The sequence below is a fragment of the Leuresthes tenuis genome, unplaced genomic scaffold, assembly GCF_036924035.1.
Source record: "Leuresthes tenuis unplaced genomic scaffold, fLeuTen1.0.hap1 SCAF_2, whole genome shotgun sequence".
NCBI classification, from domain to species: Eukaryota; Metazoa; Chordata; class Actinopteri; order Atheriniformes; family Atherinopsidae; genus Leuresthes; species Leuresthes tenuis.
This window is the reverse complement of record NW_027325356.1, coordinates 38,859,335-38,878,761: the sequence shown is the minus strand read 5'-3', so window position 1 is coordinate 38,878,761 and position 19,427 is coordinate 38,859,335. Positions and strand designations below refer to the sequence as shown.

The 19,427-nt window shown below is 42.5% G+C and overlaps 1 protein-coding gene and 1 pseudogene across 3 annotated transcripts in view; both read right to left on the bottom strand.

Moving 5' to 3' along the window:
• LOC140302299 (uncharacterized) overlaps positions 1-19,427 on the bottom strand; it is a 334,032-nt pseudogene that overhangs the window by 146,403 nt on the left and 168,202 nt on the right.
• Positions 1-19,427, bottom strand: part of pcsk6 (proprotein convertase subtilisin/kexin type 6) — a 171,998-nt gene that overhangs the window by 122,833 nt on the left and 29,738 nt on the right. For all 3 annotated transcript variants that reach the window (XM_072381035.1, XM_072381036.1, XM_072381034.1), the window contains exon 9: positions 17,773-17,873. In XM_072381035.1, coding sequence (XP_072237136.1) covers positions 17,773-17,873 — 101 coding nt within the window. The remainder of the gene's footprint in view (positions 1-17,772; positions 17,874-19,427) is intronic.

Here is a 19,427-nt window from a genome sequence, read left to right as displayed (position 1 = left end):
TGAATAAATCCACCCTTATTAATTTCATGTTTACTATATTTGTTTTGGGACAACCATGTCGCACCACATGTGTGATATAGCATTTGTAGTCTAATATTGTTTGTATTGCCAGTGCCCACATATTGAATATTTAATCTTAAATTAATTAAAAAATATATATATGTACAGTACTCTGGATTGAATAACACAGAAAAATAAAGATTTTTATACTAAATCACACACCCATAAAATGTTGTTTTATTAACTAACAACTAACTAACAACTACCATAGATACACTCATGTTAAAAAGAAAGTACATTTTTGTTTTTAAGATTTTACATATCAGGTCATAACAGGAAAATAATCTGATCCTTACTAGATTAAAAAGATATGTAAACAAAATGTTAAATGGACATAAATGACACATTACAGTGTTATTAACTATTTAACAAACTCTTACTACAAATTGAGAAACAGTGTGTGAAAAACTAAGTAACACTCACTGCTTTCATAGAAATTAAGAGGGATAGTAGCAGCCAGGTGCTGCTAATCAAATGCTCTTGCTTGACTGACCATCAGCAAGTGTGAGCACCTCTATGAAAGACTAAGTTTTGTCAGTCCGCTGGCCTGGATACTCCAGGCGTGTGTTAACACAATGCCAAAGAGGAAACACATTCAGCCATTTCCTAATAATCTGACGTCCATCAGTCTACAGTGAGAATGATTATTCACAAATGGAAAACATTTAAGATATTTGTCTGTATGAAGTATGACTTGGTTGGAAGAGTTGCAGGAGAAAGCCTCTTTTCTCTTGCCCCCTCAGTCAAAATGTAGTATTTCCTTTAAGAAAAATGTTTTCAGTCTATGATGTGTTAAAAACAACGTAAAACTCCACTGACTTGTTCAAACAAAAAACATCCTGGGTAAATAAAAAACAATTCCAAATTTACAAATTACGTTATGCCGTCAGACGTCACTGCATCATCCCACCACAAACAACAACAAATTAAGCGCAAGCTAGCAGCTATATCTTAATTCAGGAGGATGGACATTCGCAAATGGATGAAAAAGCCAGAAACTGCACCATCGGTAGGAGCAGCAGGAGCACCGGAGAAGCCAAGGAGCACCTACCTTGACCAAGTTCGGAGAAGGAGCCGTGGGTTCAGCCTCGCAGTGAGGAGAGTGAATGGCCTGGCCGGCCGGGGTCAGGTTTCTGTAATGTTCTGCTGAATGTTGTTGTCTCATTTAACTAGCAGATTGCATGGAAACTTCTCTTTGATCCAATCTCCCGTCCTGAGCATGCATGAGGCGATTGTGGAGAAAAATGACTCCCTTTTAACAGGAAGAAACCTCTGGCAGAACCAGATGAGGGTCAAGATCGCAATCTGGCGGCGACATGTTATGTCAGGATACATGTTATGTCAGATACATAATCAAAACATAATAGTTGTGTTTACAGATTGTTTGACAGTTCCAAGAAAGGCTTCAGGAATTGGGAGTCCACAGCCCGTCAGCCAGGGTTCGCCGGGAGCGGAGAGCCTGCTGTCGCACTCACAGCAGCAGTATGACTTACCAGAGAACCTCGGAGTTGACAAGCCAGCTCAGGTTCATCTCAGACAATTTCCAAAGAAATTGTCATTTTCGGCTAATTGGTACAATGAGAGAGACTGGCTTGAATGTTCGCAGCACGCAGATGCAGCCTTTTGTCTGCAGGAAATTTGGAGGGAGTGACTCCATTTTCACAAGAACTGGGTATGCTAATTGGAAGCATGCTAATGATAAGGCAAAGGGATTCAGCAGGCATAGTAACAGCAAAGAGCATCAAGCATGTATGGCTAGCTGGAAAGAGAAGGAAATGCGATGCAACACAGGCAGTGAAATTTCAACCATGGTTAACTCTCATCAGCTTGCGTGAAACCGCCTGTATGTGTCTGCAATAGTAGACATAACTGAATTCCTTCTCTCAAACGAACTGCCACTGAGGGGTGTAGTAGATTCAGTCGATAGCAGAGATGAAGCGTTTCTTTCACCGTTTGATTACACGCTGAGGCAAAACCAAGAGCTTACAAAGGCTTTTAGTACAATTCCAAAAAACGCAACTTACATGTCACATGATAATCAAAATCACATCATTGAACTGATGAGCACGATCGTAACAGCGCAAATTGTTAAAGATGTAGGGGAGTCATATTTACACTCAAGGTGGATGGAACTAACAACCCAACAAGCAGTGAAAATGTATCTATAGTGCGTTATATGGACAAGGACTACAAAATGCAAGAGAGGCTGTTATCAATGCAGACAACGGACAAGTGTGATGCCCGGTCACTCACTAATGTTGTGCTTGATGAACTGCCAAATGCTGGTCTTGACGCAAACAAAATTCTTAGTGTTATGACGGAGCCAGCGTCATGTCGGGACGAGAGGGATGCATGCAGAAGCTTATTCAAAATAAGTTAAACAGAGAAGTGCCTTACATCCATTGTTTCAACCACCAATTGCATTTGGTGATCGTGCATGCTATTTACTCAGAGAGTGCAGTTGGGGATTTTTTTGAAGTGTGCAATTCCCTTTATAAATTTCTGAAAAAGCCCACTGTAATTGCACAGTACAAAGGAGAGAAGCTTAAAAGGCTGTTAGAGCAGCGATGGACTGGACACCTTGACACGGTGTCTATGGTGCTGAAGTCACACACCGCACTGGTGGATTTCCTGAAAGAAATCAGAACCATGGGAGCTGATGTGCTGATGTGAAAATTGTGGCTGTTGGACTTCACAAGGTCATCACAGAATTTCTCACCGGTGTGATGCACAAAGTATTAGGGCTGATGGACCCAGCTAATCGGATGCTGCAAGCCGAAGAAACAGATCTAATCACCGCAGTCACGTTCATTCAAAGTGCCTCCTCTTGCATAGAGGATCTACGATCAGATGCGGAATTTCTGAAACTGTGGCCTGACAGTGGGGATGCAGGTGATGGCGCCGGCGCGCCTGCTCCTCCAAAACGACAGCGGCAGGCCACCAGACCGCTACAAGACTACATGGTGAGTGAAAGCCTTGGGCAGTGTGGAGTGGACATTCAACAAGAGTGCAAGCGGCTGTTTTTTTGCATCGACGATTCTATTTGGATTTTTTGGACCCCGCCAGTGTGAATTTCCTGGAGACCAAGAAAGTGAAACCACTACTGGATTTAACAAACACAGACATGGTTGAGGCGCAGCTCACAGTTGCACAGGAGTTTTTGAAAGAGAGGTGCACAGGCCAGGGCAAAGTCCAGGGTATTAAGTACCATGCCAGCAGTAATGACAGCATTCAAACACACACTAACATTCGGGGCATCAACTGCTACATATGAAAACTCATTCTCCACGTTAAAGAACATATTTACTGAGCACAGACGCAGCATGTTGCATTAACGGAAAACCCATCTCATCCAGCTGGCCTTTGAGAATGACCTTGGTTGGAAATTCAAAGATGAATGGAAGGAGATGCTGTTAAGGAGGTTCCACTCGTCAGAAAAAAAGGAGACTGCAAGTCTCTACTGAAGGTAAGAGCTGGTTATTTTATCATTTGTATTTCTGCTACTGTTTGTTAGCAATGTGGTTATTGATCATACGTTGTTGGATATGTTAAATCAGCGCCTCTGATCTGTGGAGTATGTTTTGATGTTGCTCTGTTATGTTTTCTCATTCTGCATTCTATTCTCCCACCCCCCCGGACTGATTTAATGAAATTTAATCAGGACTGATTTAATGAAAGGACTGATTTAATGAAAGTCAAACAGAGCCTACCACCACCAGCATCTCAACACTGGAGTTCAGCGAAGAAAGTCTGGATAGCCTAAATGATTACACTGACGACTGTTTTGACCGGATCGTAAATCAACTTCAAGCACTGAAAGAAGTCGCAAGTAAGAGTCACCCGGTGCAATGTATTCAACTGGCAATATTTCGACAGACATTGTGATGTCGATAAGAAATGATCCAGATTCCTGTTTGTCCCTGGTTGAGATTCTATATAGGGAGTTTCAGGCATTACGGGAGTCGGAGTGCAGCCAGCAACAGGTGCAGACTGTGGCAGAGAATGCAACCCTCAGAAAGTTGGTGACAGGGTTCCCGCAGGGTTTTGAACAGTCTAAAAATGTCTAAAATTTGGAACTTTGAATTTAAGGCCTTAAAAAGTCTTAAAAACGCCCAGATTTTCATTCAAGGTCTTAAATGTAATTTAGTCAAGTCTTGTTTTTTTTTTTTTTTACTTTTGGTCATTCCCCAGAAGCGTTGGCCACATAGAATACAATGAGTAAAATGCCGTAATCAGAAGCTAATTCTGTGTCGTCTGTCTTTCTGAGGGGCTCTAAAAGCTGCCGGTGTTGGTATGTGGTGATTAAACTACAAATCCTGTGATAACTGCAGGCAGGAAATGGTTCAGTTTGCAGCTGTTTGCAGCAACCCCCCGTGTGTTCAGAGTTACTTTGGCTGCTTGTCATAGAAAACATGGGAAAGTGTGTTTTCAACGAGACTTGGCTTGATTTCAGCGATTTTCGCACTTGGTTATAAGTGGTCCCCAGCAATCGATATGAAGCTTGCTGTAAGCTTTGTAAGAGGAACATCCAGTTAGGGATCTTGGGTGTTTTTGTTCGCCACCCCCGACATCTCTCTCCGGACTCCAGTGTCACTATCACGGATTGAGAGGTACATTGGGAAGGTTACTTGGGTTTAATTTAATATATTTTTATTTATTTAATAAAATGTAATCTTCAATAACTAAATGGTAAAGGTTTTGAATTTCTGGGATCATTTGAATGTTTCTGATCATGAGTCGTGTTGGTCTAAAATTTAATTCATAATGGTTTTAAAAGGTCTTAAATTTAACTCACTGAAACTTGCAAGAACCCTGGGTGAAATCCCTCACCGTGGGAATGAGTTGAATTTTCCAAAGAGAACTAAAGAAATGAAGAAAAAATTACTAATCTCCAGGCACGACAACCTGGGGCCTCATGTTCAAAGGGTGCGTACGCACAAAAAAGTGGCATACACACTTTTTCACGTCAACGATCAGATGTATCAAGAGCGAAATGCGTGGTGCCTCACGCTAACTTCAGGGCTGTCGTACACACTTTTCTACAGCTGTTGATTCTTTTGCGACACTTGGGTTGGGACAGAGGTTGGGAAACTGTTATAATAAATAAATGTGAACACAATTTGTACTCAGACTGAGTCATGTGCACATTTGAGACACATGAACAATTAACACTGATGAACAATGAACACACCCATGTGTCTGCAATTACACGAGTGGATATAAAAGCATGTGCAAAGTGTTGCAGTGCATACCATTAAAAACAATGGCTGCTTTAGCGGTATTGAAAGACATAGTAAATGGTGCAGTTCGAAGAAAGCCTGTGTTAAGAGACTGAGAGGATTTGCTGGCATATGATAACTGCCGGCTCATCAGCCGTTTTGAGGGCAATCCTCCTTTAACTGTGCGCAGAGCTGCGGCCGGTGTTGGAGTGCCACAGGTGATGTGCACAGAGGTTTAAGCAACCGGGGCATTCCAGAAGGAGCTGGCAAACCAATTGAGACTGTACCAGTCGACGCTGAGCCGAGCCATGCCAGCCAAGTGGGACGGAATTATCTGCATCTCAGCATCCAACATTGAAGAGCAATTTGAAGCAAGAGCCGGTTTTCCTAATGTAATCGGTGCTATCGACTGCACACACATTGCTATAAAAGCGCCATCACATGATGAAGTTGTATATCAACAGGGAACATTTTCATTCCATCAATATACAGATCATATGTGATGCGCAAATGCTTTGTGGGGGTGGCCTGGTTCAACGCACGATTCAAACATTCAGTAACAGAATTGTTGGGAAAAGACTACAAGCTGGCGCTGTGTGCGATGGGTGGCTTTTTGGTGAGTAACTTTATTTGTGTAATTGCCCTAATATTATTCCGCGTGACATGCATTGAGCATGTGCGCCACCAATTTCTATCCCATCTTCACAGCATCATTACTCGTTGGTGGTTAAAATTAGAAACTTGCTGTTTTTTGCTGTTTAAACAACAGCTTAAGATATTTCTAACAAGCCCCTGATCGTCTCTCTGTGTGCAAATGTTAATAACCCCGTGCATAAAGTGTGAGATGTCTTAATTAGCCTCACCTTTTCCCCGGCGCACTTCTGCACTAGGTTACTGTATGAACACATTTGTTGTGAGTTACACAAATATAGGTATTTACCTTGGGGGTAATCAGAGTCACCCACACTCCCACATCTCCTTCTCGCTTTCTGTTAAGTTATTCTTTTTCCCTGTCTTACTCATTCTTTTGTCTTTATTTTCTGATCGTGCAGAGAGAGGAATCGCAGGTACAAGGCTCATTTTGTCAAGTACGATGGTGGAAGTGAGGACCCAGATGTACAACTTCTCAAAAATCAAAAAGGTTTTTTCCAATAACAAAGGTAAGGTAAGAACAGAGGACGCAACAGGGTCGAATATCAAAAACACAAAACAAGACTATGATAAATAACAAACAAGAAAAAACACGACTATGGAACTGTGAAAAAACAAGACTATGAGGCATAACCAGACTTAACTTTCAGCGTGAGCGTGGAAGGGAAAGTGAGGATTCTGCAAAGACTGTGACTGAACCTGGAAACTGAATGCTGTGGGGAAGTGATTGGTGATGATGTGCAGCTGTGAAACGGAAAACAGGTAACATGAGTGAACCTAACGTGACAGGGGAAAAAAACACGACCTGAAAACATAACCAATGACCTGAAAATAAGAATATTAAAATATAAACTGTGACACATTTAAATATGATTTGCATATTTAAGTAGGGGCGTGGACAGGGAGGAGTTGGGTATTCATACAAGTGCACTCAATTCTACGTTGATTGGGATGCACAAATTAAATGTGCTTGGATTCATGTGTGCGCACACATTGATATATCCGGATATTTTTGTACGTTGGAGGGCATTTTGGTTTGAGCGTAGGCCATGTTTCAGTAGGAAATCCAGGCAAGTCTTTGTACATGAGGCTCCAGACTTTGATCAGTACATTGCATGCTCAACCCGCTAAGGAAAGACACTCAACAGATGCTACTGTTCTGTTCCGGACGCCTACAGAGCTGTCGCACTTTCCATTTGAGCTCAGCTGATCACCTCACCATCCTGCTTGCTCCTGCCTACACCTCAACCAACATTTTTATGTGGGGCCCATTATTCAGCCCACTTTGTACTCGCATGGGCCCCACATAAAAATGTTGGTTGAGGTGTAGGCAGGAGCAAGCAGGATGGTGAGGTGATCAGCTGAGGGATTGTCAGTTCGTACCCATATGGGATTGTCCACGGGTTCCATGTTTGCCCCAAGCCTATTGCCCATGTGGGTTTAAGGCAGGATTACACTCGGTATTAGGTGGGCCACAGTTGGGTAAATGGACAACACCCATCTTGGTCCCAGCCTTAAGTCCTATGTGGGTCCTACATGGGGACAATATAAATAAAATATAGGTTGTGAGTGGGATTGTCCGTGAGTTCCATGTTGGCCCCAAGCCTATTGTCCATGTAGGTTTAAGGCAGGATTACACAAAGTGGGCCCTAAGTGGGGTTACTTTGTTTTTCAAATAATCTGGCTCCATAATAGTACTTCTATGAATAAATTTTAAATCTTGTACTTTTAATTGTACTTATGCATTATACAAAGCAACCTACTTAGTTCCGAAGAAGGTTGAGGTGGTCCCATCATACATCAACTTCTGTGAGGAAAATATCATACACTCCATGACTGTCACCTTATTCCCTAACAATAAACCCTGGATCACCAAGGAGCTAAAAACCATCATCAAAAAAAAAGAAAAGGATCTTCCTCTCTGGGACAGAGATGGGAAAAAAAGAGGTCAATAAAGAGGTTAAGAGGGCCATTATGATTGCCAAGCTCAATGACAAGAACAAAGTGGAGGAAATGTTTTCTCAGAGAAACCTCTGCTCAGCTTGGCAGGGCCTTAAGAGAATGGCGGCTGTGAACCTACCCACCAACAGCAACCCTGTAAACATCCCCGGCAGTACCTCAGCATCTCTCCCTAATGACCTTAATTCTTTCTTCTCCAGATTTGAGACAAACAACTCCACCCAGGCCCTCTGATGGACTGGTGACCTGTCCAAGGTTTACCTCGCCTCTCGCTCGATGACCGCTGGGATAGGCTCTAGCCCCCCCGCGACGTAACCGCGAATTAAGCATGTATAGATAATAAATGGAACTCTACCCAGCTAGCTGACATTAGGTCAAACCTCAAATCCAGTGACCCGCCCATCTCCTTCCTCACCGTGGATGTGGTGAGGGCCCTCAAAAGGTCGAGGGCCAATAGCGCACCTCATGCTGATAACATCAGTGGCCGGGTCCTCAGACACTGTGCTGACCAGTTAGGGAGTGTTTTCCAGAAACTGTTTCAGACCTCCATCCGCACTGGAATTGCCCCCAGGTTTGAAAACTATCGTTCCTATTCCCAAGAGGAACATGCTGACTTTGCGGCTTTGCATCGCTTTGCAGTAAGACATATTGCACCACTTCCTGTTGCCTTGTGGGTGCACTGTGACATTTCTTGCTCCTCTTGAACTATTAATAATCACCTTATTTCTCCCTATAATTTACACATCTTGCATAGTTAACTCTATCGCATACTTGTTACATTCTAACGCTCACTCTTACAGATCTTTAATCTTTATTTTTCACTTTTTAGCGGTGTGTCAGGTTCTCTAGCTTAGCATGGCTACCAGTTCTCTTCGTTGGTGCAAATCCTCTTGTGCAAAAAAAAAATTAAAGCAAAAACTTTAACTGAACAAAAACATCAAACTATTAAATGTGGTTTGCTGAATATTAGATCTCTCCTTTCGAAGTCTCTGTTAGTGAATGATTTGATTTGTGATCATCATATTGATATATTTTGTCTTACAGAAACCTGGCTGCAGCAGGAGGATCATGTTAGCATAAATTAATCACGTTCCTCGAGCCACAGGCAGAGGAGGAGGAGTGGCAGCTATCTTCAGATCAGGGTTACTAATCAGTCCTAGACCCAAGATTAGTTTTAGCTCTTTTGAATCTCTGGTTCTCAGTTTTTCCCACCCAAAGTGGAAATCACCTTTTTCTGAGTTTCTGTCTGAATTCTCAGTTTTTATCCCAGTTAGTGAAAAAGAAAAAGTCATTGTAGTGGGTGACTTTAATATTCATGTAGATGTTGAAAATGACAGCCTAAATATTAACTTTAATTCTATATTAGCCTCTATTGGATTTTCTCAAATTGTTCACAGACCTAATCACTGCCTTAATCATACCCTTGACCTTGTGCTGACTTATGGCATTGAGAGTGGACAGTTAGCAGTGTTCCCTCATAACTCGGTCTTGTCTGACCATTTTTTGATAACTTTTGAATTTACATTACTTGACTATATGGTTTCTGAGAAGAATTCTACATATAGAAGGTGTCTATCAGAGAATGCTGTAACCAGTTTTAAAGAGTTGATTTCATCATCATTTTCTTCTCTGCCATGTGCTGATATGACAGAGGACGGCTACCTACATTTTACTCCAGTAGAACTTGACTCTTTTGTTGACAGCACTATAGTTTCAGTGCGTACAACACTGGACAATGTTGCCCCGAAAAGGAAGGTAATCAGTCAGAAAAGGTTGGCTCCTTGGTATAATCCACAGCTGCTTGCGTTAAAGCAGACTGCAAGAAAGCTGGAGAGACAGTGGCGTTCCTCTAATTTAGAAGAGTTTCAATTAGTCTGGAAAGATAGTTTAATAACGTATAAGAAAGCACTTTGTAAAGCTAGAACTGCTTATTATTCATTATTGCTAGAAGAGAATAAGAATAATTCCAGGTTTCTTTTCAACACTGTTGCCAGGTGACAAAGAGTCGTGCTCTGTTGAGCCATGTATTCCTTTAACTCTCAGCACTGATGATTTCATGAGATTCTTTATCAATAAAATTGTTTCTGTGCTTGTTCTGTTGGATCACAGTGCTGCATTTGATACGATCGATCACAGCATTCTGTTACAGAAATTTGAACATGCTATTGGGATTAAAGGAACTGCATTCGGCTGGTTAAAGTCATATTCATCTGATAGATTCCAGTTTGTTCTTGTAAATGAAGAATCTTCCTCACACACTAGATTAAGTCATGGAGTTCCTCAGGGTTCTGTGCTTGGACCAATTCTTTTTATTTTTACATACTTCCATTAGGTAACATTATTAGACAGCATGGCATAAATTTCCAATGTTATGCTGATGATACTCAGCCGTACTTATCTATGAAACCAGATGAAACCAATAGGTTGGTCAGACTACAAGCATGTCTTAAAGACATAAAGACCTGGATGACTCAGAACTGTCTGCTTCTAAATTCAGACTAAACTGAAGTTGTTCTCTTTGGACCTGAGCGCTTCAGTGAGAAATTGTCTAGTTATGTAGTTACTCTAGATGGTATTTACTTGGCTTCTAGTTCAACAGTGAGGAACCTTGGAGTTATTTTTGACCAGAATTGATCATTAGACGCACATATAAAACTGGTTTCTAGGACCGCCTTCTTTCACCTTCGTAATATTGCTAAAATCAGGAACATCCTGTCTCAGGGTGATGCAGAGGGAGTCGTTCCTTTCCACAGTCGCCACAGGCACGCTCAGGACGGGAGATTGGACTGAAGACAAGTTTTGGTGCAATCTGTTGGTTTCCTTAGCTAGGATACTGTTTTTTTAATTGGCTCTATATGAATGAATTGGATTATTTTTAAATGAATTAATTGGATTTAATTGGATTATGATTACAATGAATTGAATTCCAATTGGCTTGAATTGGACTATATTATTTAAGTGCCTTGATATGACAACTGTTGTAATTTGGCCTTATATAAATAAAACTGATTTGAATTGAACTGAATTGAAGAGGAGCCCTCCCATCACCCTGAACGACCTCTACCCTGTGGCGCTCTCCTCTCAGGTGATGAAGGTCATGGAGAGACTCGTAAAGCAACACATTCTCACCCTGACCAATTCACAACTGGACCCACTTGAATTTGCATACCAAAGTCACAAAGGTGTCGATGATGCCAAAGCCTTCATGATCAAACTCCATCCATAGACACTTGGAGCTTCCAACACCTCTGCCAGGCTCCTGTTTGTAGACTTCCTCCACTTTCAACACCCTGCAACCCCACATCCTAGCAGAGAGACTCCACCAGAACTTTAACCTAAGCAGTCAGCTCATACTCTGGATCCTGGACTTTTTCACCAACAGAACCCAACAAGTACGGATTAACAATCTCTCCGATCTCCTCACCACAAGGCTGTGTGCTTTCTCCACTGCTCTTCAATCTGTACACTGACGAGTACAGATCATCTCACCTCAGCTGTCATCTGGTAAAGTTTGCTGACGACACAGTTCTCCTGTCCCTTCTGTCCGGACCCTGCCTGCACCATGGACCAGAGGACTTCCTGCCCGCCACCTGAGCACTGTGTACAAGCAGCAGGCAAGTGGCCTGGCTAGTCGTATCCTCAGTGACTCAACACACACTCTATTCCCAGCATTTGATCGGGTGCCATCTGGTTGCAGGTTCTGCTGTCCAGCTTGTAAAACCCAGAGAGGGAGAGCAACCTTTGTTCCCAATTCCATTCTCCTCCTGAACTCAAATGGGTCACAATAATTTAAGATGTGCAATATTACAGCAATGTGCAATATCATTATATCATGTGCAATTACCATACAGCTGCTCATCCCACCCATCTTGTGAATTTTTGTATATATTCATTTAATTCTAAAACATTTTTTTTTACTTTCTTTTATTAAACATGCTCTTAAATGTATGCGTCACACTTTGTCCTCCTAATTGCCCCTCGGTGATAAATACATTTTTTTCTGATTCTGATGTAAGTATAGTGTATGATCACTAGCAGCTGTTGGATTTACGATCATCCGATGTTTTTGGCTTGGTGGACACGGCGACACGGGAGTGTTTACGTAGCCTCGGGGTGCTACGCTGGCAATACCCAGCAGCAGCGTTTCTGCTAGAAAAAATTTGCACTGGTCACGTGACCGATAAGCTTTCAATTTCCAGACAAATGTTTGAAATTCTGCTCAAATATTATCTAAATTTATTGAGCTTAAAATGATCATTTATATGCAGGTTATAAAATAATTATATCAAAGCATTTCAATTAACAATACTTTTTATTGAAAAGTATAGGCTGTATCAAATTAAACGAGTGCCGTCAATTGACCACGTCAATTCTAAAATGAATATTGCACAAGCCTGCGCTCATAGCCTACATAAAGAACATAAAGAAACTGAAGGCCTATTCTCAGATACAATTTGCAAACATAAAACACATCTGGCTCACTTCATTATAACACGGCCAAAAATGTCACTGAAATCTCTGATGAGAACTTCACAGGCTGTTGAGAAGTTTAAGCTTCTGTAACCGCAGAATTCACCGGACGTTTTGACCAGTGGGGTTAGAAAATACCGGATTTTGGCAGATCTTACCGGTCAAAGTCCGGTAATTACCAGACAACAGAAACCCAGCCTATGAGCCGACGGATCAGCAGATTCGCGTTGTAAATGGTAAATGGTAAATGGACTTGTACTTGTATAGCGCTTTTCTAGTCTAGCTGACCACTCAAAGCGCTTCACTACATGCCGCATTCACCCCACTCACACACATTCATACAGCACGTCTTAGGATATAACTACGTGCTTTCTAAGCATTCACACACATTCATACCCCCAATGATACACTGGGGGAGCAACGTGGGGTTCAGTGTCTTGCCCAAGGACGCTTCGACATGTATCCTGGGGAAGCCAGAGTCGAACCACCGACCTTCCGATTGGTGGGCGACTGCTCTTCCTCCTGAGCTACAGCCGTAAGATTCCCAGGTTGCTGCAGTACAAATATTTTGTGGAGAGACCCCCTTCAAGGCTGCCCATGATGTGGACACCCTCCAAGTAGAGAGGCACCGCAGGTAGGACCTGCGACCTATAAGCATGTAAAATCACATTGACAATCCACTTGGAAAGCCTCTGTTTCGACAGAAGTTGACCTTTCCTACAACCCCCATAGCAAACAAACAGTTTGTCAGATTTACGAAAAATGGCTGTAGCCCCCACATACGCCTTGAGTGCACAAACAGAGCAAAGCTGCTCTGACAGCTGTTGCTTGCTGTGACGAGCTTGGTGGACTGAATGCTGCCAACACAACTGCTTGGTTTACATGTGAGGGAGGCACCCTCTTTGGCAGGAAGGAGGGATTGGGTAGGAGGGTAACCCCCGACCCATCCGGATACCAACACATACACATCTGACTCACTGACAGGGCGTGGAGTTCACCCACTCGCTTTGCCGATGTGATTGCCAGCAGAAATGCCGTCTTTGCAGACCGCCACCTGAGTTTTGCCTCTCCTATGGGTTCAAATGGGGGCCGACACACTAACCTCAAAACAAATGTCAAGCCCCATGATGGTACCGCAGTGATCCTTGATGGCCTACGCCTCTGTGCACCCCTCAAGAACTGACTAACCAGATAGTGTGACCCCACTGTCAGGTTGTTCACTCTGGCATGTCCTGCCGAAACGGCCGCCGCATATATCTTTAAGGTTGATGCACATCTGCCTGTGTCCAATAATGACTGCAGGAAACGGAAAATGATGGCCACTGAGCAGTTCTCCTGCACCTCACCCTGTGTCTGGCTCCACTGGGAGAAAAGCTTCCACCGAGGAGGGGGCCCTGGATTCCCCCTGTAGTAGTTTCAGCAGCACTGGAAACCATGGCCGCCCTGACCAACTGGGGGCCACCAGTAGCAGTCTGTGGCCAAGCATGAGCCATGGCATCCTGTCCCAGAGGGCTGGTCCCCTCCTATTAATGAGTACCAAAGGGAACAATGTGCGGGTGAGGCAAAACGTCCACCTCTGCTCTGCCATATCGGTTCAAAACCATCTCCACCACCTCTGGGTGGGGTCTCCAGTCGCCCTGTGTAGCTAAGGCTATATAAACACAGCCTCAAAAAAACAAGTTAGCGAGCTAACATACCTCTGACGAAGTGGTCGCAAATGTTTGAAATTCTGCTCAAATATTATCTAAATTTATTGAGCTTAAAATGATCATTTATATGCAGGTTATAAAATAATTATATCAAAGCATTTCAATTAACAATACTTTTTATTGAAAAGTATAGGCTGTATCAAATTAAACGAGTGCCGTCAATTGACCACGTCAATTCTAAAATGAATATTGCACACAGGCACAAGCCTGCGCTCATAGCCTACATAAAGAACATAAAGAAACTGAAGGCCTATTCTCAGATACAATTTGCAAACATAAAACACATCTGGCTCACTTCATTATAACACGGCCAAAAATGTCACTGAAATCTCTGATGAGAACTTCACAGGCTGTTGAGAAGTTTAAGCTTCTGTAACCGCAGAATTCACCGGACGTTTTGACCAGTGGGGTTAGAAAATACCGGATTTTGGCAGATCTTACCGGTCAAAGTCCGGTAATTACCAGACAACAGAAACCCAGCCTATGAGCCGACGGATCAGCAGATTCGCGTTGTAAATGGTAAATGGTAAATGTACTTGTATAGCGCTTTTCTAGTCTAGCTGACCACTCAAAGCGCTTCACTACATGCCGCATTCACCCCACTCACACACATTCATACAGCACGTCTTAGGATATAACTACGTGCTTTCTAAGCATTCACACACATTCATACCCCCAATGATACACTGGGGGAGCAACGTGGGGTTCAGTGTCTTGCCCAAGGACGCTTCGACATGTATCCTGGGGAAGCCAGAGTCGAACCACCGACCTTCCGATTGGTGGGCGACTGCTCTTCCTCCTGAGCTACAGCCGCCCCACAGCACGGGCCCACAGAGGAGCAAACGAAAGAGGTGTGATCAGAGACGGAGGCACAGTTGTTGGGGAAGGCTAACAGCGAAACTTCCGGCTGGACCCTATAAAACGCCGCTTCCATCCATCTTCCTCTCCAATGTTGGCTCCCTTGAGGGAAAATGGACAATATTCATCTGGAATTAATGTCAAAGCGTGAGTTGAGAGACTGCTGTGCTATTATTCTGACAGAGACGTGGCTGAACTCATCTATCCCAGACAACGCGGTTAGCATCAAGGGGCAAGCTATACTACGGGTCGACAGGAGCTCTGTATACAGTGGTAAATCCCGGGGAGGTGGACTGTGTATCTACATGAACCGCATGTCTGAAAGTTCTGCTCACCAGACGTTGAGCTTCTGACTGTGAACTGTAGACCTGCCCAGTCATACCGCTGTGTATGTGACACCAGCAATAACACCAAGGAGGCTATGAGTGTTCTCTACCGAACTTATCAGTGAGCTGCAACCTGCCCACGCTGAGGGCATTTTCATCATTGCTGGAGTCCTCCCACAGTTCCATCAACATATGAATTTTGCAACTCGGGAAGCAAACACCCTGGATAAAAGCTATACAAACACCAAGGAGGCATTCAGGGCAGCCCCCCAGTCCCCACCTTGGCTCCTCGGATCACTCTTCTGTTATGCTACTTCCAGCTTACAGACCCCTAAACCTACAGTGAGGCAGCCAAGAGTGTGGTCTGAGGGGGCCATGGAGGCACTGTAGGACTGTCTTGAATGCAGACTGTTACATGTCTAAGGCAGCTGCATCAAACAACAACACCACTGATGTAGATGAGTACGCCATGTCTGTGTCAGCTTATATTGATAAATGCACCGAGGACGTCAGCACCATCAAAAACATCACCCCCCGTGCCAACCAAAAGCCCTGGATGACTGAAGGAGTATGCCAGATGCTAAAGTTTAGGAATTTAGCCTTTAAGTCTGGGGATGCAGAGGTACTCAGGGAGGTTTGAGGCACTAAACAACACCCCTGTTGTGAAAACTGTCCCCTGTCAGGATGAGAAGGCACTTTGCCTCTTATTCTCTCGACGTGCGGAGGTCTCAGAGGAGAGTCAACACTCGAAAAGCCCCCGGTCCAGACAACATTCCCGGACGGGTGCTGAAAGAGTGTCCTGACCAGCTGGCTTGTGTTCTAACAGACATTTTTAACACCTTGCAAGACCAAGCCAAAGTGCCAGCTTGCTTCAAGACTGTCTCTATCATCCCAGTGCCGAACAAAATCTCCATCTCTTCCCCCAACACTTCTAAGCATTGCCTGCTGCTTTCTTTATACCGTTACTGTACTGTACTTTTATTATCTGTATGCTGTCGGAGCCAGGCATGAAATTTCATTCTGTATACTGTATATCTGAATGACAATAAATGTCTATGTCCAGGGTACGATTTGCTGGTGGGGATTTCCTCCCCCTCTCGTTTACATGTCCTACCTACTGCCAAATTATTTTTATCCTCGGTGGGGATAAAAATAATTAATTTAAATTTAAAATTTAAAGAATCCAGAGCAGCATATCGTCATATTTTACAGGACCACAACAAAATATATACTGTTTTCATAGTCTGACCTATAGTCTACCAGATTAGCCATTAAAAAAAAAAAACTTTTTGACAGCACATTGTGGTATTTCATGTTTTCTGTTGAATTGATATCAAATTGTATTTTTATTTGATAAATTTAAAAATATTAAAAATATATATAATATGAAAATATTTCTGCAAATGCAGTGGTTAAGTTCACGTTTAAAATAGGCCTACCGCCTATGTTATGTAGCCTAAGTGTAAGGTTTATCTACACAAGAATCAGTTTTCATACTGTTGTGTGGTAATTTTTCTGAATAAAATGTGTCTCAAAATCCCCCCCCCTCTCTGTTTTTTTCACAAATCGCACCCCTTCTATGTCTATAACTGAACACTGTTCATGTGGGACCTGCGCCATGTGTATTGTATGTGCATACACACACACACATTAATTCGCAGGCTTGCTATGCAGTAGCTGTGTTGTCCTCTGGTTTCGGGCCATCCATATCCAAAGCTGTGCTGTATGTGCTTGCTGCTGGTGTGGTTGCTGCTTGTGCTTTTTTTTTTTTAGTTGTTTTGTTTTTCTTCTCTGTTTGTTTCCTTACAGGTGCTCCTGGTGGTTCTCTGCCTGGACTCCCCACAAAGGGCCGTGGGATGTCTTCTGTTTGGTTTCTCCAGGTGTAGCGACTGGTTTTCTGGTTTTTCATTGTTTTCTCAGATAGTTTCTTTTTATTTCTGTCCCATTTCTTTTTCTTCTCTCCCTCTTTCCCTCTCCCCCTGTCAGGTTCGGCACTATTACATGTAAAGTATTGTAACAAAAATAAATAAATAAGGAGTACTTGGGAAACAAGGGGAGCCTTACATTCATAAAGCCTCCCTTGGCAAAGCAAATGTGTCTGGGATAAAACGGTATTCAGATTACAATTCTGCTGTCATAATGCTGGACAGGACAAGGGGAAAAAACTCAAATTGATATGACCCGATTTCAAGGCCTGAAAAAGATTCACATTATTTCTTAAAATATATGCTAATATGAAAACCTTACAATTGAAAAAGGATGCACTTTCTTTTTTTTACTTACATGACCACAGAATTGAATAACCCTGTATAAACTACAGTTGCAGTTCATCTGTCTGTGGGAGCAAGACTTACAGTAGCATTAAGTCTGTATGACAAAAATAAATTAATTGATTTAATAGTACTGTATGCAGATAAAGGCTTTCAGTGTTCATAAATGAATTAGGGAATATTACGGGAATCACTTATATAAGACCTACAGCATAAGAAAATACATGATACAGTAGGAAATATGACTCACTTTGCCTCCAAGGCGAGAGCTATGATTCCAGCGACAATGGGAGCAGAGACAGAGGTGCCTGTATGACCATCAGTGCACCGCTGCCAGACGTCAGTGGTTACCTTGCAAGAAACAGAAACACATCTTAATTTTGATATTAAAAGAGGGACAGAGTTGTCAACTGCTCCCTACGTGGTGGTGAGTTGGATATGTTGGCAGGGAAAACTGCTGGACAGACCTGATAAGCAGTAATGTAAGTGGTTTCAGAGGCTAAAACTGTCAGAGAGCGGTGGATGAGATAGGACCCAGATGCAGTCTTTCAAATTCAAACAAGGTTTATTCCAAAATCACAAAACAGGGAGCATGGCAAAAAACATAAAGCGCGGCTGAGTCGGATTATCAAAAATACTAAGTGTTAGAAAAAACAAGGCAAGACTATGGATAAATAAATAAACGAGACTATGAAAACGAGGCTGTGGGTAAACAAGGCTATGACTATGAACTATGAGGCAGGAAACGAGACTTAGCTTTCAGTGACTGTGACATAAAGGGTTAGTGAGAATGAGGATTCCACAATGAACATGGATGAACCAGGAAACAAAATACTGAGGTAGGAGTGATTACTGAATGAGTGCAGCTGATGATAATGAACGCAGGTGACGTGAGTGAAACTGATGGCAGGGGAGAAACATGACAAGAACTGAATCTAAAAACATGACAAAGAACCTGAAAACATGAAAAGACCTGAAACAAGATTTAACAAAACATAAACTGTGACAAAAACTCAGGCATGGGAGGACCTTCGGGTTGGACTCAAGGATTTCCTTGCAAAGCATTTGATGGGTCAGAAAGGAAAAGCAGGGCTTACCCAGGTTGTTCTTCGTCTGGTTAGACAGCTGCTGACCCGAATGGGAGATATTGTCGAGCACTTTGAATATTTGTAGTGTATATGTAAATATCGGTAGTATTTCCCATATTTAATAAGGGTTACAGGAGGGTGTATTCTAATTAGAGGGGGACCACACTACTCAGTTTCCATGGGGAAATATACTTACAAGGTGTTGGAAAGGAAGCTGCAAACAATTGTGGAACTTTGAATTCAGGAGAAGCAGTGGGGTCTGATTCAGATGCCTCCCATTTACCTCCCTTTGGAGCTTTTGGGTGGAAGCAGACCCTGGGGCAGACCCAGAACATGCTGGAGCCGTTACCTTTCCTGTCTGACTTGCCAGTTTTTTTTTTATGTTGATCTTTCTTATCTTAGAACACATGCATATTTTTGTTTGTATAAGTTTGATTTTCATTTCTAAGAGTGAATATATGTGAGTATTTTGCATATGTATGAAAATGTGTTTCTTTTTCTTCAAGTATTCTTGAAGTTTCTTGAAGTATGAACACACACATCTCAGTAGGAAAGGTTCTTAATAAATAAAGTTAAAAAAGGATGCAGAGGTTGTTTTTTTTTAATATAAATAAATACTGCATTTGTTGTCCATAGACAGTCTTTTACTGGGAAAGATTGTGATTATTGCAGAGAGGGAGAGATTAAACACCGACAGCAGCAGGACAAAAACAAATGTCTGGGTTCATTCAACATTTTCAGGTTCTTATGTTTCTAGGTTTCTTGTCATATTTTTTCCCCTGTCACTTAGCTTCACTCAAGTCACCTGTTTTCTGTT